Consider the following 24,426-nt stretch of genomic DNA (forward strand, 5'->3'; position numbering starts at 1 on the left):
GTTTCACCATGTTGACCAGGCTGGCTCGAACTCCTAACCTCAGGTGATCCACCCGCTTTGGCCTCCCAAAATGCTGAGATTACAGGCGTGAGCCACCACACCTGGCTGGTTTTCTGGGGCTAGTTTTAGGACTCTAGGATCCCTAAAAAGGTTAAGAGCACTGTGTCTAGGGCAGAACTTCCAGTAGAGCTTTCTGTGAGGGTGATGTTCCTTTGTGCTGTCCAGGATGATAGCCATTAGCCACATGTGGCAGTTGAATACTTGAATTGTGGCTGGAGTGACTGAGGGACTGAATTTATACCTTTACTTAACTTTAATTAACTAAAAATTAAGTCTGGGTAGCTCTATTGGCAAGTAGCTAGCATAGAGACTAGCTTAGGAATCTGTACCCTGGGTTCAGATCCTGTTTGTTTTCTGGTCTTAGTGCAATTAACTTTTCAATGCCTGTGCCTCTCACTGACTTGACGTGGTCAAATATGATGATAGAGCTGAATAGATTCCGAGTTTTTAGAAGTTTTTAAAATACAAAAGCTACTTTTCTCCATCTTCACTGCCTCTGCTCTGCTCTCAATCAGTGTTGTCTCTTGCCTGAACACTTAGGGGATCAGGAAAGGATTCTAGAGGGAACCTTACGTTTCCTCCATCCCTCCTCTTTTTTTTTTTTTTTTTTTTGAGACGGAGTCTCGCTCTGTCGCCCAGGCTGGAATGCAGTAGCCAGATCTCAGCTCACGGTAAGCTCCGCCTCCCGGGTTCACGCTATTCTCCTGCCTCAGCCTCCAGAGTAGCTGGGACTACAGGCGCCCACCACCTCGCCTGGCTAGGTTTTTTGTATTTTTTTAGTAGAGACGGGGTTTCACCGTGTTAGCCAGGATGGTCTCGATCTCCTGACCTCGTGATCCGCCCGTCTCAGCCTCCCAAAGTGCTGGGATTACAGGCTTGAGCCACCACGCCCGGCCCATCCCTCCTCTTTTTCAGCCCATTCTCCACACAGGAGACAGAGTGATTTTTTGATAATTTATTCACCTCTTGTTGCTTCCTGATAAAAAGTTTTTGAATAGCTTCTCATTGTAATTAAGATAAAATCCAAAGTGTTCAATGTGACCCATGTAATCTTGTGCCTTCTTGCCTCTGAGGCCTCATTTCTCCTCACCTTCTACACTTCAGCCACCCTGACCTTCTTTCAGGTTCTAGAATGTCAGTTCTTGTCTCCCTTAGAGCCTTTGCACCTGTTTTTTTCTTCCAACTACTGAGCATTCTGCCTCCACCACTTTTTGCTTGGCTGAACCATCCTCATTCTTCAGGTTTCAGTCTCTAGCATTTCCCTCTAGCATCCTTTCCTGATCCCCCAAGTTAAACTAGATCCCTCCTGTTGTTTTCAGAGCATCTTGCAAATTTCTTCAATTTGTTTGTGTGGATTTGTGTATTTATGTAATGTCTGTGTCTCTTGTGAGACTGTGAGCTTCATAAGGGTGAGGATAGGGTTGGTCTTGTTTTTTACTCTTTCCCCAGTGCTTAGCACAATGCCTGGCACAGAGAGGGTGCCCCATAGCAGCTAATAAGTTGTGGAGCAAAGATTTGAACCTACGAAGTTTGGTTCCAGAGCCTGTACTGTAAACCACTAAGCTGTGCTATCTGAGTTTCTGTGAGTAAATCGTACCTTTGCTTTTTTTTTTTTTTGTGAGACAGAGTCTCGCTCTGTCACCCAGGCTGGCGTGCAGTGGCACAATCTCAGCTCACTACAACCTCCACCTCTTAGGTTCAAGCAGTTCTCATACCTCAGCCTCCTGAGTAGCTGGGATTACAGGCGCCAGCCAACGCACTTGGCTAATTTTTTGTGTATTTTTATTAGAGGTTTCGCCATATTGGCCAGGCTGGTCTCCAACTCCTGGCCTCAAGTGATCCGCCTGCCTCGGCCTCCCAAAATGCTGTCATTACAGGCGTGAGCCACTGCACCCCGGCCATGATTGCTTCTTTAGGATCTGTAAGTGCACATCCTACTTCAGTGAACTTCAGCATGAGTTGTGGCTATAGATTCCCTTCTTGCCATGCACATGATACTTGAAGAGCTTTTTGAAATCTTCCTCAATTCTTAGTTCCATGTGGAAAAGATATACATTTCTAGGAATACTGTAGTAGTAGTATATCCTTTATCTGGAGAGTTCTTCAAGAGGTACTGGTTTGATTTTCCTTTGGTGAGGAACATTTTATTGCTTACATCGGAGATGATGAAGTTAGCTCTAGTGGAAGAGGACCAGGTGCGGTGGCTCACACCTGAAATCCCAGCTCTTTGGAAGGCTGAGGTGGGTTGATTGCTTGAGCCCAGAAATTCAAGACCAGCCTGGGCACCATAGTGAGACAATGTATCTACAAAAAATAAGTTTAAAAAATTAGCTAGGCATGGTGGCGTGTGACTGTAGTTCCAGCTCCCAGCCACTTGAGAGGCTGAAGTGGGAGGATCACTTGAGCCTGGGAGATTGAGGCTGCAGTGAGCCATGATCGGGCCACTGCACTCCAGACTGGGTGACAGAGTGAGACTGTGTCAAAAAAAAAAAAAAAACGGTAAGAGAGGAGCGAGGCCTCCTCTGTTGGTACTGTGCTCTGGAGAGACTGGGTGTGAAGTATCTTAGTGAGTTAGTCTATCCTCATATGTGAAATCTTGAGAGAAGTGTAATACTATATCCTTGCTACTAACTGAAAGAGTAGTCTGGTATTAATTGCTATGTGAAGTATAGTGGCAACTTCCCTGGTTCACCCCATAACACATTCATTTCTTCACACAGAAGAAGAAAGAGTGGGGGGCTGATATCACAACCATGACAAAATTATGAAGGTGGATTCATTGTTTGCCCGGTGAATAGTGGTTGTTATTTTTCAGGTGGGAGAGGACACAGAGGAGACACCTCACCGCTGGTGGATAGAAACCTGTAAGAATCCTGACAGCGTTTCCCTTCATTGCAGACAAGAAGCCATTTTCGAGTTGTTGGGAGGTATACGAAGGGAAGACCGGGTTGTGTTGGGGAGGGAAGGGGGCTAAAAGAGCCTTTTGCAGTTGGGCCTCCAGCGTGTAATATTGCTTTTTAACCTGCTGCAATTGTGACACAGCAAGAGGACCAAGTAAGAGTCGGACTGAACTCAGTGAATAAACACTATATTCATGCCTGGTTATGAAACAACAAACAAATGAGATGTTCGTATTCTAAGTAACTGGCATTCTGATAGTGGAGATAAATGCATACGCCAGGTACTGACCTAAACTCTGTACTTACCTGAACACAACTGCGGTTTTGCCCATAGCTGCTATAGTTATCACTGATAGAAGCATGTGTGTTCATTTCATAAAAGAACCTTTTTTTTATGTTGGCTTCATGTTTTTTTGCGAGAAACCTCATTCTTTATAAATGTTAACTTATTCTCTAAAAGTATCAATGGGAAGAGAGGGAATACATGCTTTTAAGTAATTAGTCCAAGAAAAACGTTTCATTAGGAAATCTGAAAGATTTAAAAATACAAACAAATATAGATGTATTATGAATGACTTTCTGTAAGCTTCTTTTGGTTGTTTTTGTTCTTTTTGTTGTTGTTAAAGGAATAACATCACCAGCAGAAATTCCGGCAGGTACTATTCTGGGACTGACAGTTGGGGATCCTCGAATAAATTTGCCCCAAAAGAAGTCCAAAGCTTTGCCCAATCCAGAAAAATGCCAAGGTAAAGTTCTAAAAACGCCCCAGGTTTTCCTTACGATTTTGAGCAGGCCAGTCTTATTAGAAGAGTTCTGTCTCTGACACATCTCCAGTAACTTCATCTGTAAAAAATTAGGGCAGTCTCCTTACCTGCCCACTTTACAAACTGATTATGATCTGAGGAAATGGTATGTGTGGAAGTGTCTCTTAGCTGTAAAACATGTAGCTTGATACTTATGTTCATTTTATTTTCCGAGTTCTCTCTTTTTAGTATCTAGTAAAACCTGTCTCTCTGCAAACTACGTTCTCTGAAAATGTCTGGCGTTTCAGAATTTTAATTGTGAGGAAGGGATCTGCACCCGAAGCTGGTCTTGTGCTCAGTGGAAGCCTCTGTCTGACCATACAGATGATCCAGGTTCGAATCCTGGCAAGGCCATCCCAGGTGCTGAAATATAAGATGTTTTGGTTTAGACTAAGTAGAATGGCCTGAGAAAGTTGTTTGGCTGGGGTGGCATAGGAGGTGGGTAAGGGGCTGGCTAAAATTTTGTTCTGATCTGAGATTGGCAGCAATTTTGATAATGTCTCATTGTATTTACTGTCATATAAACATGATTAGTTGGAAGAATAATTACAATTACCGTGGCAATCTTTGGAGGTAAAGTACAGGTTTGTGTTGTAACGACTTCAGAATTTTTTTTTTGAGATGGAGTCTTGCTCTTGTCACCCAGGCTGGAGTGCAATGGCGTGATCACTTCTACCTCTGCCTCTCAGGTTCAAGCGATTCTCCTGCCTCAGCCTCCCGAGTAGCTGGGATTACAGGCGTCCACCACAACACCTGGCTAATTTTTTTTTTTGTATTTTTCGTAGAGATGGGGTTTCACCATGTTAGCCAGGCTGATCTCAAACTCTTGACGTCAGGCGATCCACCCAGTTCAGCCTCCCAAAGTGCTGGGATTACAGGCATGAGCCGCCATGCCCGACCCAGAATTTTTTTTAAATGTAGTTAGATAGCTTATTGAGGGGGCAATAAATTACTCTGTCAGAACTTCAGATGAAAGGTGGATTGGATGAGGGAGGAGTTTGAAGATATATAGGTAAGTTAGTTAATTATGAAGCCTAAGACTTTACTCAGTGAGTCATTGCCTCTTTCTTTTCTTTTTTAATATCAATGTGGTCTGGTGCAACGTAAAAGTTGCAGCATTTACTACACCATTAAATGTTGACTATTATAATCACCTTAAAGCTATAAACTCTACTTAGTTTCTCTTGCTACCTCAAATCCTTTTTTGGATTGAGGTGATTATTAAATCCTCTCTAAGGCTTTTGTTTTAATATGAATCAGCTCAAGGAAAATTAAAAGTCTATCTTGAAAAGTGATTTAATTTGACTCCTGAAGTCAAGCAATCCTTCTGCCTCGGCCTCCCAAAGTGCTGGGATTACAGGTGTGAGCCACCATTCCCAGCTAGAGAGCTTTTAAAAGGAAGGGTACATGAAGGGTACCTGAAGTGATAATGAATATTCTTAGATGCTTTGGAAAAGTTTGCTTGATCAGCTGGTTCTAGAATTTGAATTAAATCTTAATAATGTGTTTCTGCAAATCTTTTCAACTGTATTAACACAATATTTCACTATATAAGTAACTGGTTTTCTAGGTGAGATTTAAAAATATAATTTCTGCCGTACTAGCTGTTATTTTATTTGCAATCTTTAGTATTTGCCATTTTGCTTTGATGGATTATTTTGATTAGTTCTTATCTGTGAGAGACCAATTTCTTTTAGGAAATACTGAATTTACATTGTGCTTGTGGGCTTATCATCTTTCCCTTTGAACACTCTTTGGTAGTATGACTTTCCCGTACTACCCAAAACATGGAAGGAGAACAGCTGCCTTTAGAGTGATAGGTTGCAGGTCATCCTTTATATTTTAGAGCTCTTGCAAGCACTTTGAGAGCACTGATCTGCAGTGGACTTGAGCAGTGCCCATTTAGCAGTCATATTCTCTGCTTCACCTGGGTCCTTTGAACTGTTTTGCATATTTTATTTAAAATAGTTTAATCTGAAGGCTGTAACTTTGGTTTTATTTGATTTCCAAATGAGAAAGCCTTTTACTGGTTACCTTTGCTTCTCTGAGTCAAACTCATTAAAAGAAAGTTTAATGTAACATTTGGTGATCTTTAAATACGTTTAAGAAAGAAGAAAGCCAGCTCCTCTCTTCAGTCTTTAAGTCACATTCTGGAGCTAATATAATCAATTCAAGGACTTTTGTCTGTGAAAGGAAACATGCTTTATATGAGTCTGGGGGAAGGACTCAGAATTACATTCAGAAGTGGCAGTCATTCTAGGCACACTGATGTGGGTACTGATTCTAGGGTACTGATGTGAGTCTCAGCTGGGGGTATTGTTTTTCTCTGCCCAGTAAAGACTATTGACCTAAAAGGGCCTTCCCCTTAGCCTTCAGACATACTCCACTTTGTTGTAAATAGACTTTATTTTTTAATGCAGCTTTAGGTTCACAGCAAAATTGAGCATAAAGTACTGAGATCCCATGAACTTCCATCCCCCTCTATGCACCGCTACCACACAGTCCGTGTCCTTACTAGAGTGGTACGTTTGTTACAGTCCATGAACCGACATTAACACATCATTATCACCTAAAGTCCTCAGTTTGTATTAGGGTTCACTCCTGGTGGTATATATACTCTATCGATTTTGACAAAGGTGTAATGACATACTCACCATAATAGCATCATACAGCATAGATTCACTGCCCCCCAAATCCTGTGTGCTCTGCCTATTCATCCTTCCTTTACCCCTAACTTCTGGTAACCACTGATCTTTTTACTACCTCCATAGTTTTGTGTTTTTAAGAATATTATATAAATGGAATCATACAATACATAGCCTTTTCAGATCGGCTTCTTTCACTTAGTAATATGCACTTAAATTTCCTCTATGTAGGCCAGGCATGGTGCCTCATGCCTATAATCCCAGCACTTTGGGAGACTGAGGCGGGCAGATCACCTGTGGTCAGGAGTTAGAGACCAGCTTGGTTAACATGGTGAAACCCTGTCTTTACTAAAAAAAAAAAAAAATTGGCATGGTGATGGGTGCCTGTAATCCCAGCTACTCAGGGGGCCAAGGCAGGAGAATAGCTTGAACCTGGGAGGCAGAGGCTGCAGTGAGCTGAGACTGTGCCACTGCACTCCAGTCTGGGCAACAGAGCAAGACTCCATCTTTAAAAAAACAAAAAATTCCTCTGTGTTTCACATGGCTCAATAGCACATTTCTTTTTAGCTCAATAATATTCCCTTGTGGGGACATACTGTCTACTTTGTTTTATCTGTTATTATTATTATCATTATTATTATTTTATTTATTTTTGAGACAGAGTCTCACTCTGTCACCCAGACCTAAGTGCAGTGGTGCAATCATGGCTCACTGCAGCTTGACCTTCCAGACTCAAGCGATCCTCCCACCTCAGCCCCCAAGTAGCTGGGATTATAGGCACGTACCACTATGCCTGGCTAATTTTTAACTTTTTGTAGAGAAAGGGTCTCACTGAATTGCCCAGGCTGGTCTTGAACTCGTAGGCTCAAGTGATCCTCCCAACTCAGCCTACCAAAGTGCTAGGATTAAAGGCATGAGCTACTTTTGCCAGACCTATCTATTATTATCTTTTAACATATTTGAAGATGAGGTAGTACTTTCCTGGGTCTTTACACTATAAGTATCAACTATCTCTTGTTTGCAGCTTAGTCTGACTAAAATCCCAATCATGACCCCAAATGCGTGGCAGTGCTCCACAGGAAAGCACTCTGGGTACCCAGGCTGTTGGAAGTGGAGCTTGATTGCTCCTAGACAGGCCATGTGAACCTGCAGCACATAGCACTGTGGCTTGAGGATCTGATGGTGGTTATCTCTGTAAGGAAGAGCAGTGTACTGAAGCTGCTGTGGCTTTAAAAAATTTTTTATTTTGCTTTATTTTTTTGAGACAGGGTCTGGCTCTGTCACCCAGGCTGGAGTGGAGTGGCACAATCTCAGCTCACTGCAACTTCTGTCTCCTGGGCTCAAGCCATCCTCCTACCTCAGCCTCTCAAGTAGCTGGGACTACAGGCACACACCACCACACCCAGCTAATTTTTGCCATGTTGCCCAGGCTGGTCTTGAACTCCTGAGCGGAAGCAATCTGCCCGCCTTGGCCTCCCAAAGTGCTGGGATTATAGACATGAGCCATTGTGCCTGGCCTGTTGTGGCTTTTGAACAGTTTTTAATCTCAGATCTTTTCATCAACTTAATTTTTTTTCTAACTTTGTTCTCCCTTAAAATCTGTCACACTATGGCCCAATGGCTCCCAACTTATTTTTTACTAGCCATCAGACCCATGCAGGCAGGTATGTGCCTTTGAGTGATGTTTCTTTGTGGAGAGTTTAGAACCATAACCCAAACTCAAAAATTGTCTTTGTTTTCTAATGAAAATTCATCAGTTCAACAAAATAAGATTTGGGAGATACTTTTCCCTGGGGATTAAATGACTACATGTAGGAAGTTCCTTCTATCAATATAGAGGCTTGTCACTGATAAAGTTTCTTCCTCTTTCTGCTTGAGTACTTGCTAGAATGGTACAGCTTATTTAAAGGGATAAAACACTATGTATCACTGAAAATATGCTTATTTTAAAGGGATGAGGCTGGGCATGGTGGCTCACACCTGTAATCCCAGCACTTTGGGAGGCTGAGGCAGGTGGATCACTTGAGGTCAGGAGTTCGAGACAGCCTGGCCAACATGGTGAAATCCTGTCTCTACTAAAAATAGCAAAATTAGCCAGCAATGGTGACACGTACTTGTAATCCCAGCTACTTGGGAGGCTGAGGCAGGAGAATCATGTGAACCTGGGAGGGGGAGGTTGCAGTGAACTAAGACTGTGCCACTGCACTCCAGGCTGGGCGACAGAGTGAGACTCTGTCTCAAAGAAAAAAAAAAGGATGCAAAAATACATTTTACAGAAAGGAATAAGTAGTTCAATATAAATAGGTTATCAGAGACTTAAAATAATGGGGCAGAAGAGAAGATGATGATATCTGTTGGCTCACCACCATTGGATGAGGAATGATACACAAAGTCCTGAAGCCAGTAGCTGAAATATGACATGTATTTATAATATGGCATATTATTATTTGGAGATGGGGTCTTGCTATGTGGCCCAGGCTGGACTTAAACTCCTGGGCTTAAGTGATCCTCCCCGCTTAGCCTCCCAAGTGGCTGGAATTACAGGTGTGCACCACCATGCCTGGCTTAATGTGTCATAGTGTTTGCCTTTGCAGTGGCTACTAGAATTTGATTATCTTGCATGTGGAATTAGGCAGTTTTTTGGAGGCAATTTAATATTGTGATATTTGCATCTTGTACATGAAAAATCAATACCAAAGAAAACTGCTTAGGAGCCTTTGCTATGTCATAGACTGTAAAACTGACTATAAGAATAACTTAATTTCTTGTCAAGTAAGTTCTTCTAAACTAAGTAAATGCCTATGAAATATTGGTTTGCAACAAAAGGCCTACTGCCAACGTTTGGAGTTTGACTTCATTGATCTGAAGGATGTGGTTTGAAGGCTATTTCTTTTCCCTCTTAGATAATGAGAAAGTTAGACAGCTGCTTCTGGAGGGTGTGCCTGTGGAATGTACGCATAGCTTTATCTGGAACCAAGATATCTGTAAGAGTGTCACAGAGAATAAAATCTCGGATCAGGTAACTAATTAGTGTAAGGATTATTGGTAAAGTCATGAATGACAGGTTAAATATATCATTCTAGAGACCGTAAAAAGTTATTTCATACTTCATAGAATTCCATAGACTTTCTTTTGTTTTCAAACAAGTTGTTGATCCCTGACTCATGATATGTACAGTGATTTTCTTCTGTTCTTAGGGATAATCTAAGAATAAGGATAGGGATATAAGAATAAGGATCTTATCTGTTATCCAAGGATAAGAATCTAAGAAGAAAGATACATACTGTGATTTTTTTCTGTTCTTAGAGATAAAGTAAGAATAATCTCTAGGAAATGTTAATACAAAGACTTTTTCTTGAAATGATGATCTCATGGTTTAAATATGTTTTTCTTTTATTGTTTTCTTTTCCCTTAAATGTTCTCTGTCTTTAATTTTACTATGATTGGGGAACTTCCAGGCCAGACATTGTGTGAGATGCTGGGATAGATGATTTAGATGTGGTCAAAGAAAGTACAGGGCACTCAGGAAATCTCTAGAAGGGGTACTGAGCTCAGATGAGAAAAATGAGGCTGGCCTCCTGGATGGAAGAGCAGGCATTTGAACTGACTCTCAGATGGGAGCCAGAAGTCACCAGACTTCTTGGAGGCAGAGTCAAGGTTTCAGTGAAGATAAGATTGCAGGAAGTGAGAAAAGCATGTGCAGGAGCCCAGGCAGAAACCAGGAAGACTCTCCAAGTGGATCAGGAGCTAGGAATCAGAAATGGGGTGAGAAATGAAGCTGAAGACACAAATGGGGCTAGAGCATGAAAGACCTTGAAGCCTTTTAAGGATTTGGAGATGTGGGACACCCTTAAAGGTTTTAAGATTGGCCATGACATGATGAGATTTCACACTGGCAGCAGTGGGGGGTTGGAGATGGGGGGTGAGGGAGCTGGAGAGAGACTGTGGGTTGGATGGCCTTAAAAAGACCCTTGAGATATTCAAATATGACATGATGGGGGCCTGAATTGTGGCGGTGTGGCTGGAGTGGAGAGGGTGAGGTTTAACGCATATTCCTGGAAGGTGAAATTGACAAGGCTTGGTGGTTGGTTGGAAGATGGGAGGTGAGAAAGGAGGAGGCGTGCCGATTAGGTCCTGATATTCTAGCTTGGATTTAGGATTTCAGCTAAAAGAGAGCCAGAGCCATGTCTTACTTGCTCACTGATGTATTTCCAGGTTCTAGAAAAGTGTGTAGCACATAGAAGTGCTCAGTAAATATTTGAATGGCGGAATGAATGGAGTGTGTGAATTGTGGTGTCATTCAGCTAGGTAGGGGATACAGGAAGAGAGCAAATACAGTGGAAGGGTGATGAGTTCAATCTTGAGCTTGAGGGGCTGTGGGACTTCCCAAGAGCAGAGGTCCAGGAGGCAGATTTCGATCCCAGAAGGAAGAGTCAGGGCTAAAGAGAGATAGTTTGGAATTACTAACACATAGATGGTAGCAGAAACTCCGAAAGTGAAAAAGAAGATTGGACCTGGCTTGAAGAGCGTTCATGAGATAGCAGTTAGACTATGGTCTGGAGGCAGTCTCTTGCATAGTTTCTTCTAAACTGAGTGATAGCCCTCTTACCTACCTGTTAATCTCTTTTTACAGCTCCAAGAAAAGTCTGAAAGGATGTTATCCACCCCCTACATTCCCTTTAACAATAATTTTAACCATCTTCTGTTTTGATTCTTTAAGACCTGGTGGGCAATTTTCTCAAGAGCCAGTGCATTTCTCTAGTTGCACATCCTTGAGAAGGCGTCACTTAATTGTTTATATCTTTTTTACTCTATGACACCAAATCTTAATCAAAATCAATGTAAGGACAGAATATCAACATATAAGATTAATCTTGATATAAGAGATCAACAGAATGAATGCTGATAATGAGTGATATAAGACAATTTGGCATTTCTACCTAAACGCTTGTATAGAGGAAAATATCTGGGCCGGGCGCGGTGGCTCAAGCCTGTAATCCCAGCACTTTGGGAGGCCGAGACGGGCGGATCACGAGGTCAGGAGATCGAGACCATCCTGGCTAACACGGTGAAACCCCGTCTCTACTAAAAAATACAAAAAACTAGCCGGGCGAGGTGGCGGGCGCCTGTAGTCCCAGCTACTCCGGAGGCTGAGGCAGGAGAATGGCGTAAACCCGGGAGGCGGAGCTTGCAGTGAGCTGAGATCCGGCCACTGCACTCCAGCCCGGGCGACAGAGCGAGACTCCGTCTCAAAAAAAAAAAAAAAAAAAAAAATATATATATATATCTGTAGGAGGAATACCTTATACTTAAAATGGCTCACATTTATTTATTGAGAATGTTTTTCTCTTGCTTTTTTAAAAGAGCATTTAACTTTCTAAAGCTGCTTATAGGGAGACCCAGGAGGATCTCCCAGAAGACTAGGGCTGTTTGTCTTGAATTATTTTCTTCCACTTTAGGATTTAAACCGGATGAGGAGTGAATTGCTGGTGCCTGGGTCACAGCTTATTTTAGGTCCCCATGAATCCAAGATACCTATACTTTTGATTCAGCAGCCAGGAAAAGTGACTGGTGAAGACCGACTAGGCTGGGGAAGTGGCTGGGATGTCCTACTCCCAAAGGGCTGGGGCATGGCTTTCTGGATTCCATTTGTAAGTTACTTTTTGATTCTAACAGTTGCAATATTTAAAATAGATTCCTAATAAATGCTAAGTACTCAAAATGTTCCAGACTTTATGTACAACTTAGGAGGAATTGAGTGGTATATTTCTGCCCTTAGAGCTATAGTCCCGGATACAAGATACTTCATACATATAGTTCCTGGAGCCAGGTTCTCATTATAAGACCTGTGCTGACATATCATTAATTGTCGAGGTTTTTAAAGTGACCTGATTTTTGAATAGTAGTGGCAACAAAAATGTCTAGCTATTTGATTTGAAGAAATTTGTTATAGTTTAAAAGCAAAGGACTTAACTTTTACAGACAGAATACTTTTTAAAAAAATGTTAACTATAACCATATACCCCTATTTATCAACTGCAGCTAAAAATTTTATTAGAATCGAATGTGTCTTTTTTTCCTGTTTATTTTAAATATTACTTCGAAGGCTGGGTGTGGTGGTTCTCGCCTGTAATCCCAGCACTTTGGGAGGCCGAGGTTGGCAGATCACTTGAGGTCAGGAGTTTGAGGCCGGCCTGGCCAACATGGTGAAACCCCGTCTCTACTAAAAATACAAAAATTAGCTGGGTATGATGGCTCCTTGGGAGACTGAGGCATAAGAATCCCTTGAACCTGGGAGGCGGAGTTGCAGTGAGCTGAGATCACACCACTGCACTCCAGCCTGGGTGACAGAGCGAGACTGTCTCAAAAATGAAAATAAATAAATAAATAAATATCACTTTGATCCTAGAGAGTGTAAAAGGCATGTGAGACTTTTAGATTCATGCCAGTAATTAATTTTTAGCATGCCTAGTGCAAGGACATCCAGTTAATCATTCAGGAGTAGGAATATTTAAAAATAATCCTACTGGCCGGGCGCGGTGGCTCAAGCCTGTAATCCCAGCACTTTGGGAGGCCGAGACGGGCGGATCACGAGGTCAGGAGATCGAGACCATCCTGGCTAACACGGTGAAACCCCGTCTCTACTAAAAAATATTAAAAAAATTAGCCGGGCGAGGTGGCGGGCGCCTGTAGTCCCAGCTACTCGGGAGGCTGAGGCAGGAGAATGGCGTGAACCCGGAGGCGGAGCTTGCAGTGAGCTGAGATCCGGCCACAGCACTCTAGCCTGGGCGACAGAGCGAGACTCCGTCTCAAAAAAAAAAAAAAAAAAAAAAAAAAAAAAAATCCTACTTAATTTTTTACTATGAGATGCTTTCAAGCATACAAAAAAGAATAGATGCTGATGTAGTAAATGCCTGTGTGCCATTTACCCAGCATCTGGCTTAAGAAATAAAACACTACAGATGCATCAATGCACCCTGTGTACCTCTCTCCAGTTTCATTTCCCTCCCTTCTTTTAAAATAATCACTCCTCTGATTTCAGTGTTTGCTGCTACCATGCATATTTTTATAGGTTTATTGAAGTATGTTTGTATCCCACAATAAAATAACTATTTAGACTTGACACGTTTTTAAAGTATATACCTCACTGTATATATGATTTTGCAACTTGCTGTATTCACTTGGCATTGAGATTCTTTTCCATATTTATTAATGAAGCATGACGAAGCTCAATTTCATTCATTTTTACTATTGCGTGGTAATCCATTGTGTGTATTTCTATCCATTCTCCTTTTGAGGGGCATTTAGGTTGTTTCTCATTTTCCCCCATATAAACATAAAGCAATTCACTTTAAGTTGGTAGACTGATAGTATCTTTTTGACATTTCTTTTAGATCTATCGAGGTGCGAGAGTCGGAGGGCTGAAAGAGTCTGCAGTGCATTCTCAGTATAAGAGGTCGCCTAATGTCCCAGGCGATTTTCCAGACTGCCCTGCCGGGATGCTGTTTGCAGAAGAGCAAGCTAATAATCTTCTTGAAAAGTACAAAAGGTAAGAAGCTGGCTTCTCTAGTTTGATAACGTATTAAGGAGAAGAGAAGTGCCTGCTTATATTGGTATCCCAAGCATTAGGATGGCTTTGGTAATTCTTGTTATCTAACATGGAGTTTCATAGACTTTTCAGTGAGTTCAGCATTACTGAGAATTAATTAAGAAGATACGACTTAAGTGGGGAGATTGTCTTATGTCTGTTTGGCTTTTATAGGCCCATTTTGGTTATAAACCCTTTTGTTCGTTATTTATTTCTATCAATAATAATGTACACTTAAACTTGGACATGAGTCTCAGACACTTGTTAATAGATTGCTAGTACCAACCCCTCTCTCCCTCCAAAATGGAAATTGTGTTTTTGAAACGTATTATAGAAGTAATATATAGTTATAAAATTTTAATTAAACTATGAAAATATATAAAAAGATAGATTGGTATAGTCCTGCCATCCAGAGAGATAAGTACTGTTTGTTTGTTTGTTTTTTGAGATGGTGGTCTCACTCTGTGCCCAGGCTGGAGTTCAGTGGTATGATCTTGGCTCACTGAAACCTCCGCCTCCTGGGCTCAAGCGATTCTTTCACCTCACCCGTGTAGCTGAGAGTAAAGGCACGTGCCATTGTGCCTGGCTAACTTCTGCATTTTCTGTAGAGACGGGGTTTCACTATGTTGCCCAGGCTGGTCTCAATACCGGTTTTCCATGAATGCACCGGCCTCGGCCTCCCAAAGTGCCAAGATTATAGGTATGAGCCACTATACCTGGCCAAGCACTGTTTTTATATCTTAGTACTTATCCATTTAGACTTTTATTTTTTCACTGGAAGTGTGGCCAATGAGGGTCATGATTTCCTTTATATTACAAAGTATATTCTAACATTTGGAATTTGTTGCCCCCTAAATTGTAGGCTCCCAGAAGCACAGAAGCTGTCTCTCTTTATTGTGGCATTTGCAGTGTCTAGCCAGTGCCTGGTGCACAGTAGGTCTTAATAACCTTTATTTGTTGTCTGATGAATGACTGGTTGAATATTGTAGTTCCTTGATGGTGAGCTTCATGAGGGCAGAATTGTGTTTTCTTGTTCATTGCTGCAACCATAACTGTCGAGACAGGCAGTCTGCCTAGCTTTTTTGGGGGGGGGGTGGGGTGCGGGGGACAGGATCTCACTCTGTCACCCAGGCTGGAGTACAGTGGCATGATCATGGCTGACCACAGCCTCCACCTCCCGGACCCAGGTGATCCTCCCACCTCAGCCTCCAGAGTAGCTGGGACTACAGGCACCTGCCACCACACCTGGCTAATTTTTGTATTTTTTGTAGAGATGAGGTTTTGTGATGTTGCCCAGGGTGTTCGTGAACTCCTGGGCTCAAGTGATCCACTTGCTTTGGCCTCCCAAAGTGCTAGGGTTACAGGTGTGAGCTACCCTGCCTGGCCTGTGCCTGGGTTTCAAACTATTTGCAGAGTGGTGGATGAATGAGTGACTAGTGATATATTCCTGGATTGCTAGCTTACCAGCTCTTTGAGGGCAGCAATCATATGTTATACATCCTTGTGTCTCCCATAGAATGTAGTTGAGAGGCTTCTATGTGTTTGTTAAATAATAGTTGACAATAATACTTATTTCTTACTCTTCAGAGCTTTTTATGCATGCAAATTTTCCATAGATACACATATTTTTTTAAAGAATGGTATTACATACATTATTTTGAAACCTGCCTTTTTCGTTTAACAATATGGTGTGTATAGTTTTACCATATCAAAAAATATGACTCTAAACCAAGTATTGACAAACTTTTTTGGTAGAGGGCCAGATGCTAAATATTTTTGGCTTTGTGGAGCCTTTGTTCTCCATGGCAACTACTCAACTCTGCCATTGTGGCTTCAAAGCAGCTGCAGATGACGTGTAAGAGAACGAGCACGGCTGTGTTCCAATCATGCTTTATATATGGACACTCAGATTTGAATTTCATATAATTTTCATGTGTCATGAAATATTACTCTTTTGCTTTTTCAACCATTTAAAAATGTAGAAACCATTCTTAGCTCATGGGTGGTACAAAAACAGACAGCAGGCTACATTTGGCCTGTGAGTCAGCCTGCCAGCTTTGCTCAAAATGTCACTTTGAATGGTCGCATGCAATTGCAGTGTGGATGTCCTGTAATTTATCAGTAGTTCTTGAGGTTATTTCTGATTTTTTGCTGTGTGTTTCTGTGAACATCTTCCTGTGTGCATCTTTATATATTTGTCTCATTTATTCCTTCATTTAACATACATTTCTTTAGAGCCTACTGTGTGTCAAACACCATTCTAGGTGCTGGGGCGACAGCAGGGGCAAGGCAGACAAGTCTGTCTCTGCCTTCATGGAGCTTATATTCTTCTTTTATTTTTTTGAGACAGGTCTCACTCTGTCACCCAGGCTGGAGTGCAGTGGTGTGATCATAGCTTACTGCAGCCTCCAACTCCTGGGCTCAGGCAATCCTCCCATCTCAGCCTCCTGAGTAGCTGGGACTGTAGGTGTGCACCACCACTCCTGGCTAATTTTTAAATTTTTTGTAGACAGGGTCTCGCTTTGTTGCCCAAGCTGGTCTTGAACTGGCCTCAAGCAATCCTCCCACCCCAGCCTCCCAAAATGCTGGGATTACAGGAATGAGCCATTATACCTGGCCATGTAACTTGTGTTCTTGATGGAGACACAAGTGTCTAGGCTGGTTGGGGGTACCCAAGAGATGGGAGGGAGGCTAAAATGTAAGAGCTAAGTCCTTGGACAAGGAAGAAGGGGTGGGATTCAGGGCACAAGTAGAGGAGGCAGTATCTGTTGGGATTGAGTTCAGTTCTTCTGAATATAAGACTGTTAGACTGCCACTGATACCATTTAATCTGCTTTTATTTCTTTGGCTATCTTCCAAATAGATTTACAAACAGTTCGGACTCTTTTTTTTTGAAATGGAGTCTTACTCTGTTGCCAGGCTGGAGTGCAGTGGCATGATCTCGGCTCATTGCAACCTCCGCCTCCCAGGTTCAAGCGATTCTCCTGCTTCAGCCTCCCGAGTAGCTGGGATTACAGGTGTCTGCCACCATGCCCAGCTAATTTTTGTATTTTTAGTAGAGATGGGGTTTCACCACCAGGATGGTCTTGATCTGTTGACCTTGTGATCCGCCTGTCTCGGCCTCCCAAAGTGCTGGGATTACAGGCGTGAGCCACCGCGCACAGCCCTGACTCTTAATTCTATTTTCCAAACCACTTTCTTTCTGTAATTCTTAAGTTGGCTAGTTCTTCTTCCTCAGAAAAAATTAATATAAGACTGTTAGACTGCCACTGAAATCTGAACATGGATTTATTTAGCTAGGTTAGATTCTGCGGTGGGGGGATTAAGTAGCACACACCTGATTGTGACTGTCTTCATGAAAAAAGAGGCACAGCTATCAGCCAGCAGTAAGAAGGGGAGAGAGGCTGTTGGAGATTTGAAGAGAGAGGAATTGTAAGCAGTTTCTGGGACAGTGGAAGATGGAATTGAAAGGAGAAACATAGGATCTGTAAGATGTAGAGAGCGCCTATTTGAGATTTGTGTTTATAAAGGAAGACCATTCAGGACCATTTTGAGTTCTTCCTCAGCTGTGCTTTGCCACTCGGGCTGGCATGGGGTCATTGGAGAGTCAGCTGCGCCCAGGTGGACTTTCCAGTGGAGGGAGTGGGGGCGTTTGTAGGGGAGGGACGGTGGTGTGAACCATGGAGTCTAGGCTGATGAAGAGCGAGGCAGCTGCTGCGAGCCGCGGGGAGGTGCTAGTGTAAATGGATGGTTGCGGCATTGTTGTGGGAGGGTAAGTGGGTGGAAAACAGGACGCATGGCTCTGAGAACAGGATACTGACATCACAGTTTGAAGCTGGAGCAGGTGTTGGCAGTGATCACACTTAAGGTATGAGCAGCGAGTGGGTGCTTGAGGTGGGATGAAGTAAAAGATGCGAAGTGAGGGTGGGAAGGTGACTGGTGGGGTATTGGAAGGATGATTTAGGCAGATGCTGAAGCCACTGGTAGTGACAACAAGAGTCATGGTGGCGCAGCGGAAGGCAGAGTAACCGTCAAGATCATTCATTGCAGCCTTGTTTGGAGGAACCAAACTTGAAGACAATCAAAATGTCCTTTCATAGAGGACTGTCTAAATCAATAAGGGCATATTCATTCAGTAGAATAAGATACAAGATACACAGCCTTTTAAAAAGAAAGAATGAGGGAGCTTTCAGTACTGGCATAAAGTAATCAAGATATTTTGTTAAATGAAAAAAGTGAAGTTAAGCAAAAAGTACTGTATCTAGTATGCTGCTATTTGTATAAAAATAAATAAAAAGGAAGAGATATGTACATATCTGCTTGTATGTACATAAAATGTCTCTGGAAGGCTATGTAAGAAACTGATAATGATATTTATTGTTTTTGTGGAGGGTAGCTGGGTCACTGGAGGTCAAGAGTAAAATAGAAACTTCATGTAACCTTGAGCTTAGTGTATAGGAAAATCGTGGCGCAACTCCAGGGGCACCAGTTCCTTGTAGCTTTCAGGAATGAACCCCCTGGTGTGGTTCAGTGGCCACATGGGGCTACATTGTTTATTGAAAACCAGAGAAAACAAAAAAGCTTGGCCGGTAGAGTTGGTTATTATTATTATTTTATTTATTTTTCTTTGGAGATGGAGTTTTGCTCTTGTCACCCAGGATGGAGTGCAGTGGCATGATCTCAGCTTACTGCAACCTCTGCCTCCCGGGTTCAAGTGATTCTCCTGCCTCACCCTCCCTAGTAGCTGGGATTTCAGGCACGTGCCACCACACCTGGCTAATTTTTTTGTATTTTTAGTAGAGATGGGGTTTCACCGTTTTGGCCAGGCTGGTCTCGAACTCCTGACTTCCGGTGATCCACCCACCTGGGCCTCCCAAAGTGCTGGGATTACAAGTATGAGCCACCGCGCCTGGCCTATTATTATTATATTTTGAGACGGAGTCTTACTTTGTTGCCCAGGCTGGAGTGCAGTGGCGCGATCTTGGCTCACTGCAGCCTCTGCCTCCTGGGTTTAAGTGATTCGTCTGCCTCGGCCTCCCAAGTAGGTGGGATTATAGGCACCCTCCACCATGCCCGGCTAATTTTTGTATTTTTAGTAGAGCTTTCACCATGTTGGCCAGGCTGGTCTCGAACTCCTGACCTCGGCCTCCTAAAGTGCTGGGATTACAGCCCACCTCGGCCTCCTAATGTGCTGGGATTACAGGCATGAGCCACTGAGCCCAGCCTATTATTCTTTATCATATGTTTCTCGGAGAGCTTTTGTGTGTGTGTTTGTGTGTGTGTTAAAAAAGAGATACATTATAATGGTTATAATTATTTTAGTTTTGCAGTCCTAAATTGTTCAACATTGGTTCTCCTCTGTGTTTTTCTTTAGACGCCCTCCTGCAAAACGGCCCAACTACGTTAAGCTTGGCACTCTGGCACCTTTCTGCTGTCCCTGGGAGCAGTTAACTCAAGACTGGGAGTCAAGAGGCCAGGCCCACGAAGAACCTTCTGCAGCTTCATCTCCAAATGGTAAGGAGAGTAAGCTAAGAAGATCTGAGGCGCCTTGTGCTCCCATGCCTAAAAAACCTCATCAGCCATCTGACGAAGTGGGCACATCCATAGAGCACCCCAGGGAGGCAGAAGAGGTAATGGATGCAGGGTGTCAAGAATCGCCAGGGCCTGAGAGCATCACAGACCAGGAGGCCAGTGAAAACCATGTTGCTGCCACAGGGCGTCAACTTTGTGTTCTCAGGTAAGTGTGGGTGACTTCTGGGTACATTTTGGATTATTTATTTTGATACTGAAGAGGCTACAGGATATAAGCATCATCACTGTTTGTTTATGCAAAATCCAAGGGAATTTATAGACTTTCTGGAAGGGAAAGCCAGTCTTTCATATTTCATAGAGGGCTCAGGGAAACAGCTTAATAATGTTTGATGTAAGGCATGATGCTAATTGATGAAATGATTTACAATATTGTCATCAATAGATCTAAACCAAGGCAGTTTTTTTCTGACATATTTTATGCAGTTTGAGCAAGAATTCTTTGCTTGAAATCACCAAATTAGATTTTTTCTAGTTCCTTTTGAATCATATGGATTCGTAATGGAGTAGCAACCAGTTAGATGTAATATGGTCCTAACCAGAGAGGCTACCAGATACTCTATGTTCTCCTCTCAATATTGCTGCGGGCCAGGTTCTGCTTATCAACAACCCTGCATTCTGTGCTTTGCTCTGATTTTTTTTTTTTTTTTTTGAGATGGAGTCTTGCTCTATTGCCCAGGCAGGAGTGCAGTGGTGTGATCTTGGCTCACTGCAACCTCTACCTCCTGGATTCAAGCGATTCTCCTGCCTCAGCCTCCCAAGTAGTTGGGACTACAGGTGCATGCCACCACGCTTGGTTAATTTTCACCATGTTGGTCAGGCTGGTCTCAAACTCCTTACCTCATATGATCCGCCCACCTCGGCCTCCCAAAACTGCTAGGATTATAGGTGTGAGCCACTACGCCCGGCCTGTGCTATGATTCTTAAAAAGTGCTTATCCCTCTAGTCTTGTGCTTACTTTTCCGTATAGTAGCCTCTTAATTTCCTATCATTCTTTCTTACTTTACATGCAACTATTGTCCCTTACAGTTCCTTTACTCATTAAAATCTTAGTGCCTCTTTATTTTCACCCTCACTGTGATTACAATCCTAGATTCTATTTCACTGTCTTGTTTTGCCTGCCTTCAACTTCTTAAACATTTAGTCCCTGAGTTTCAGAATGGCAAACACATAAAAAGAAAAATATCAGTACTAAAATGTACTACAGTGTATTTCTAATTTTTAAAATATTGTAGTTTTGATTCTTATATAGTATAAAAGAATCAAATTAATTCTAGCAGTGTCTAATCTTCTGATTGTATGTTTTTTTTCTGGAACAAAATATCCTCAAACGTATGTCTCCAACTTCATGTAGGAGTAGAAAATTACTGAAGCAACTGTCAGCCTGGTGTGGGCCCAGTTCTGAGGACACTCGGGGAGCCCGGCGAGCTCCTGGCAGAGGCCAGCAAGGATTGACCAGAGAGGCCCGCCTGTCCATCTTGGGCCACTTCCCCAGGGCCCTGGTGTGGGTCAGCCTGTCCCTGCTCAGCAAGGGCAGCCCCGAGCCTCACGCCATGATCTGCGTCCCAGCCAAGGAGGACTTCCTCCAGCTCCGTGAGGACTGGCATTACTGTGGGCCCCAGGAATCCAAACACAGTGACCCATTCAGGAGCAAGATCCTGGAACAGAAAGAGAAAAAGAAAAGGGAGAAGAGGCAGAAGCCGGGACGCGCCTCTTCTGATGGCCCGGCGTGGGAAGAGCCCGTGGCTGGGCAGGAAGCTCTGACTCTGGGGCTGTGGTCAGGCCCTCTGCCGTGTGTGATGATGCACTGCTCCAGAACTCTCCTAGGCTTTGTGACTCAGGGAGATTTTTCCATGGCTGTTGGCTGTGGAGAAGCCCTGGGGTTTGTTAGCTTGACAGGCTTGCTGGATATGCTGTCCAGCCAGCCAGCGGTGCAGAGGGGCTTAGTGCTACTGAGGCCTCCTGCCTCTCTGCAATATCGATTTGCGAGGATTGCTATTGAGGTGTGAACGTGCGCTTATATCCCAGCAGGGCATAGATAATATGTTATTATTGTCTGCCAAGTTTCACATGTGGCAAGTCTGCTTCTGCTTCAAAACATCATGTGAAACTCCTTGGAAACAAGAATAAAAAATTATGTATTATGCAGATGATAAAATGTTTACATCATTCCAGTAGTGTCATTGATTTCCATCTTTCCCTGTCATTGCTGTAATACTTTTAAATTATTTGGCCAAAAGCTTTGTATTATGATCTCTTGGTCTGGGTAGTTGTGGCTGAAAATAATTAGAAGCTCTACAAGTTATCATCCCCCTTTTTTGTTAGGAACAAAGGGCTTGTCAGGTCTATTTGAAAAACCTTGTAGTCATGTGATAAGCAACAATAGATGTTTAATGATTTCACTGTTACAACAGAAGACAAGACAAGACGTTTGGCCTCTGTACATGAAATATGGGCCCCTGATGGGCCACATTCAATTCTGTACTGTGATTACCATGCTGAACAACTCAAAGGGAGAAATCATGGACAACTGATTGCTACCTGTTTTCAGGCAGGCAAAGTTTATGGCGACAGTGCTAGGCTGGAATTAGAAAGGGGGGGGTCTATGACGTGGACTTCCTGACTCTTTGATCTCTTTGTTGTTGACCAACACATGATCCTACTAGTTACTTAATTTTTTTAAGTAAAAAAAATTATTATTATTTTGTTTCTGCAAAGAATTTCTCAAAGCCATAGAGGAGCATTTCTCAGAATGTGTTCTATGAAATGTGTCACCCCAAAAAATAAGAGATTCCAAGGTCAGGTTGATATGGAAACTCTGGGTTAAAGTTAAGCATTTCTTTATGAAAGGACTTCTGGAAACTTCCATGTGATACTGTACATTGTGGATCTCCAGGAAGGGAATGATAGTGTATAGTATTTTCTAAATACTTTGATTCCTAAAGTTCTCTTACAAGGAGCACTTTGTAGGACCAGTGTTCTCAGGAGCGCGCTTTGGGCAGCGTGGCTGTGTAGTGCATAGCTACCTCTGCAAGGTGATAACAAAGCCGGCAAGCTGCCTTTCAACGTTCATGCAGTCACGTTGTCCACCTGAGATTCTCAACAGGGTATAAAAGAAAGGTCTTATCCTGCCACAGGAAGAGTGGGCTCAGTGTGACTTTTTTTCCACGAATGGAGAAACTCAGTGCTCATCTACTTTTAGTTGCCACATATGGCTCACTCATAGCCTTGGTCCTTAACTTTCCTGCCATAAATTTCTAGAAGAGCTTAAGCGAGATTTTTTCTAAAAATTGTAAATGTGCAGTTAGGAATTATTTTATGTAAATGCATTGGGTTTTTACTGTAGCGTTTGGCAGTAAATGGCTTTGGGGATGATGCGGTGGGGAAGGATACGGCAGGTGGTACAGTAGTCAGAAAGTACCTGCCGCCAGTGAGATGTCTGATGCTTTGCCTCTCACCATGCCTCTGAATGTCTTTGGATCCAACCCAGATGAGACCGAGAAAAATCAGTGTAACTACGTGGTGCCTGTAAACAGAATAAATGAAAATGTCACCTGATGTTCAGTTGTGAATATTTATTGGACCATTCCTTATTTGTTTTCTGGGCTCTCAGTGACCTCATTTGTGGCTGAGCTCACTCGATGACAGAAGTCTGAGTGTGCTGCGTGGTCACCTAACCACCTTCTGTGCAGCCCTGCCCTCATTATAGAGGACAGGGCACGTTTGCAGCCACTCTGCCTTGTGGGTGGTAGGTCAAAGAGCTGTGCACCAGAAAGATAGACTAGTATTTCCCAAAATGTATTCCTGGGAGTACTAGTCCCTGCAGCTGTTCCTGGAGAAAAGTGTTCTATGGCTAAATAAATTTGGGAAAAGCTATATATGGTATCCTTCTATTGCGATTCACAATGAATAATTGTATAGTCAAAGCTCTGCAAAGCTCTTTAGGAAAGAAATCTGTCTTTCAGACTCCCACACACGTACCTTTTTTGGTTTTTGCATACCTATTTGTCCAGAGAAAACTAGTTTCACAGAAGATACTTTGAAAAACTAACAATCTGCAGAGGCAATAAAGAATCCGTGTTCTTTGTGAAAAAGACTGATAGGGGAATGGCTTATTTTCCGGCAGCTGAATTGATTAGCATGTTGATCTTGATCCTTCTAAGTGCCTGCCATGCTGTACTAGAGCCGCGTAGCTACCAAATAAGTACAATGTGGCCCTTGTCCTCTTGTTGAGGGAGCAATGCTTTTAGGGTTCTTGAAGCATCCTGACCAACATGGTGAAACCCCATCTCTACCAAAAATACAAAATCATCCGGGTGTGGTGGCGCATGCCTGCCATCCCAGCTACTTGAGAGGCAACAAGAGTGAAACTCTATCTCAAAAAACAAACAAAAAAAAGGTAAGAGTTGTGAGCTGAACACTTATAGACCAGCTATGCACTTAAGTTCTGTAAGAAACAATGGATTCCTTTTGGTATTTGCTCTAGTAACATTGGTCATATCAGTCATCCATATTCATCATAAAACAATTAGAAAATGAAGATAGGCAACAACAATAACAAAATTTGAATCACCTGGATTTTCACCAGCCAGTGTAACTAGCTACCTTCTGGTATGTATCCTAGATGTTAAGATGTATGTGGATAGCATAAGCCATTGCGTATGTAAACAGTTATACCATACTAGTGCAGCAAAGTGCGTATTACCAGTTTTTTTGTTGGTGCTTGACTGGCAAGAGCTTTAAGGATAATGCTCCTTTTTTTTTTTTTAAATGGGAATTGACTAGGTAACCACCCATCATGTACTAAATGTAGCCTTGCCGTCTTGGCGGCCACGTGCCTT

General features: G+C 42.7%; 1 protein-coding gene across 2 annotated transcripts in view; it reads left to right on the plus strand.

Moving 5' to 3' along the window:
* Positions 1-23,143, plus strand: part of POP1 (POP1 homolog, ribonuclease P/MRP subunit) — a 44,288-nt gene extending 21,145 nt beyond the window's left edge. For both annotated transcript variants that reach the window (XM_033202539.1, XM_033202540.1), the window contains exons 10-16: positions 2,876-2,987; positions 3,587-3,706; positions 9,312-9,427; positions 11,868-12,059; positions 13,803-13,957; positions 19,371-19,733; positions 20,940-23,143. In XM_033202539.1, the coding sequence (XP_033058430.1) occupies positions 2,876-2,987; positions 3,587-3,706; positions 9,312-9,427; positions 11,868-12,059; positions 13,803-13,957; positions 19,371-19,733; positions 20,940-21,594 (1,713 nt within the window). In that variant the 3' untranslated portion in view covers positions 21,595-23,143. The remainder of the gene's footprint in view (positions 1-2,875; positions 2,988-3,586; positions 3,707-9,311; positions 9,428-11,867; positions 12,060-13,802; positions 13,958-19,370; positions 19,734-20,939) is intronic.
* Positions 23,144-24,426: the final 1,283 nt, after the last annotated feature.

Source organism: Trachypithecus francoisi, unplaced genomic scaffold (genome assembly GCF_009764315.1).
Source record: "Trachypithecus francoisi isolate TF-2019V2 unplaced genomic scaffold, Tfra_2.0 Lachesis_group7, whole genome shotgun sequence".
In the NCBI taxonomy this organism is placed as follows: Eukaryota; Metazoa; Chordata; class Mammalia; order Primates; family Cercopithecidae; genus Trachypithecus; species Trachypithecus francoisi.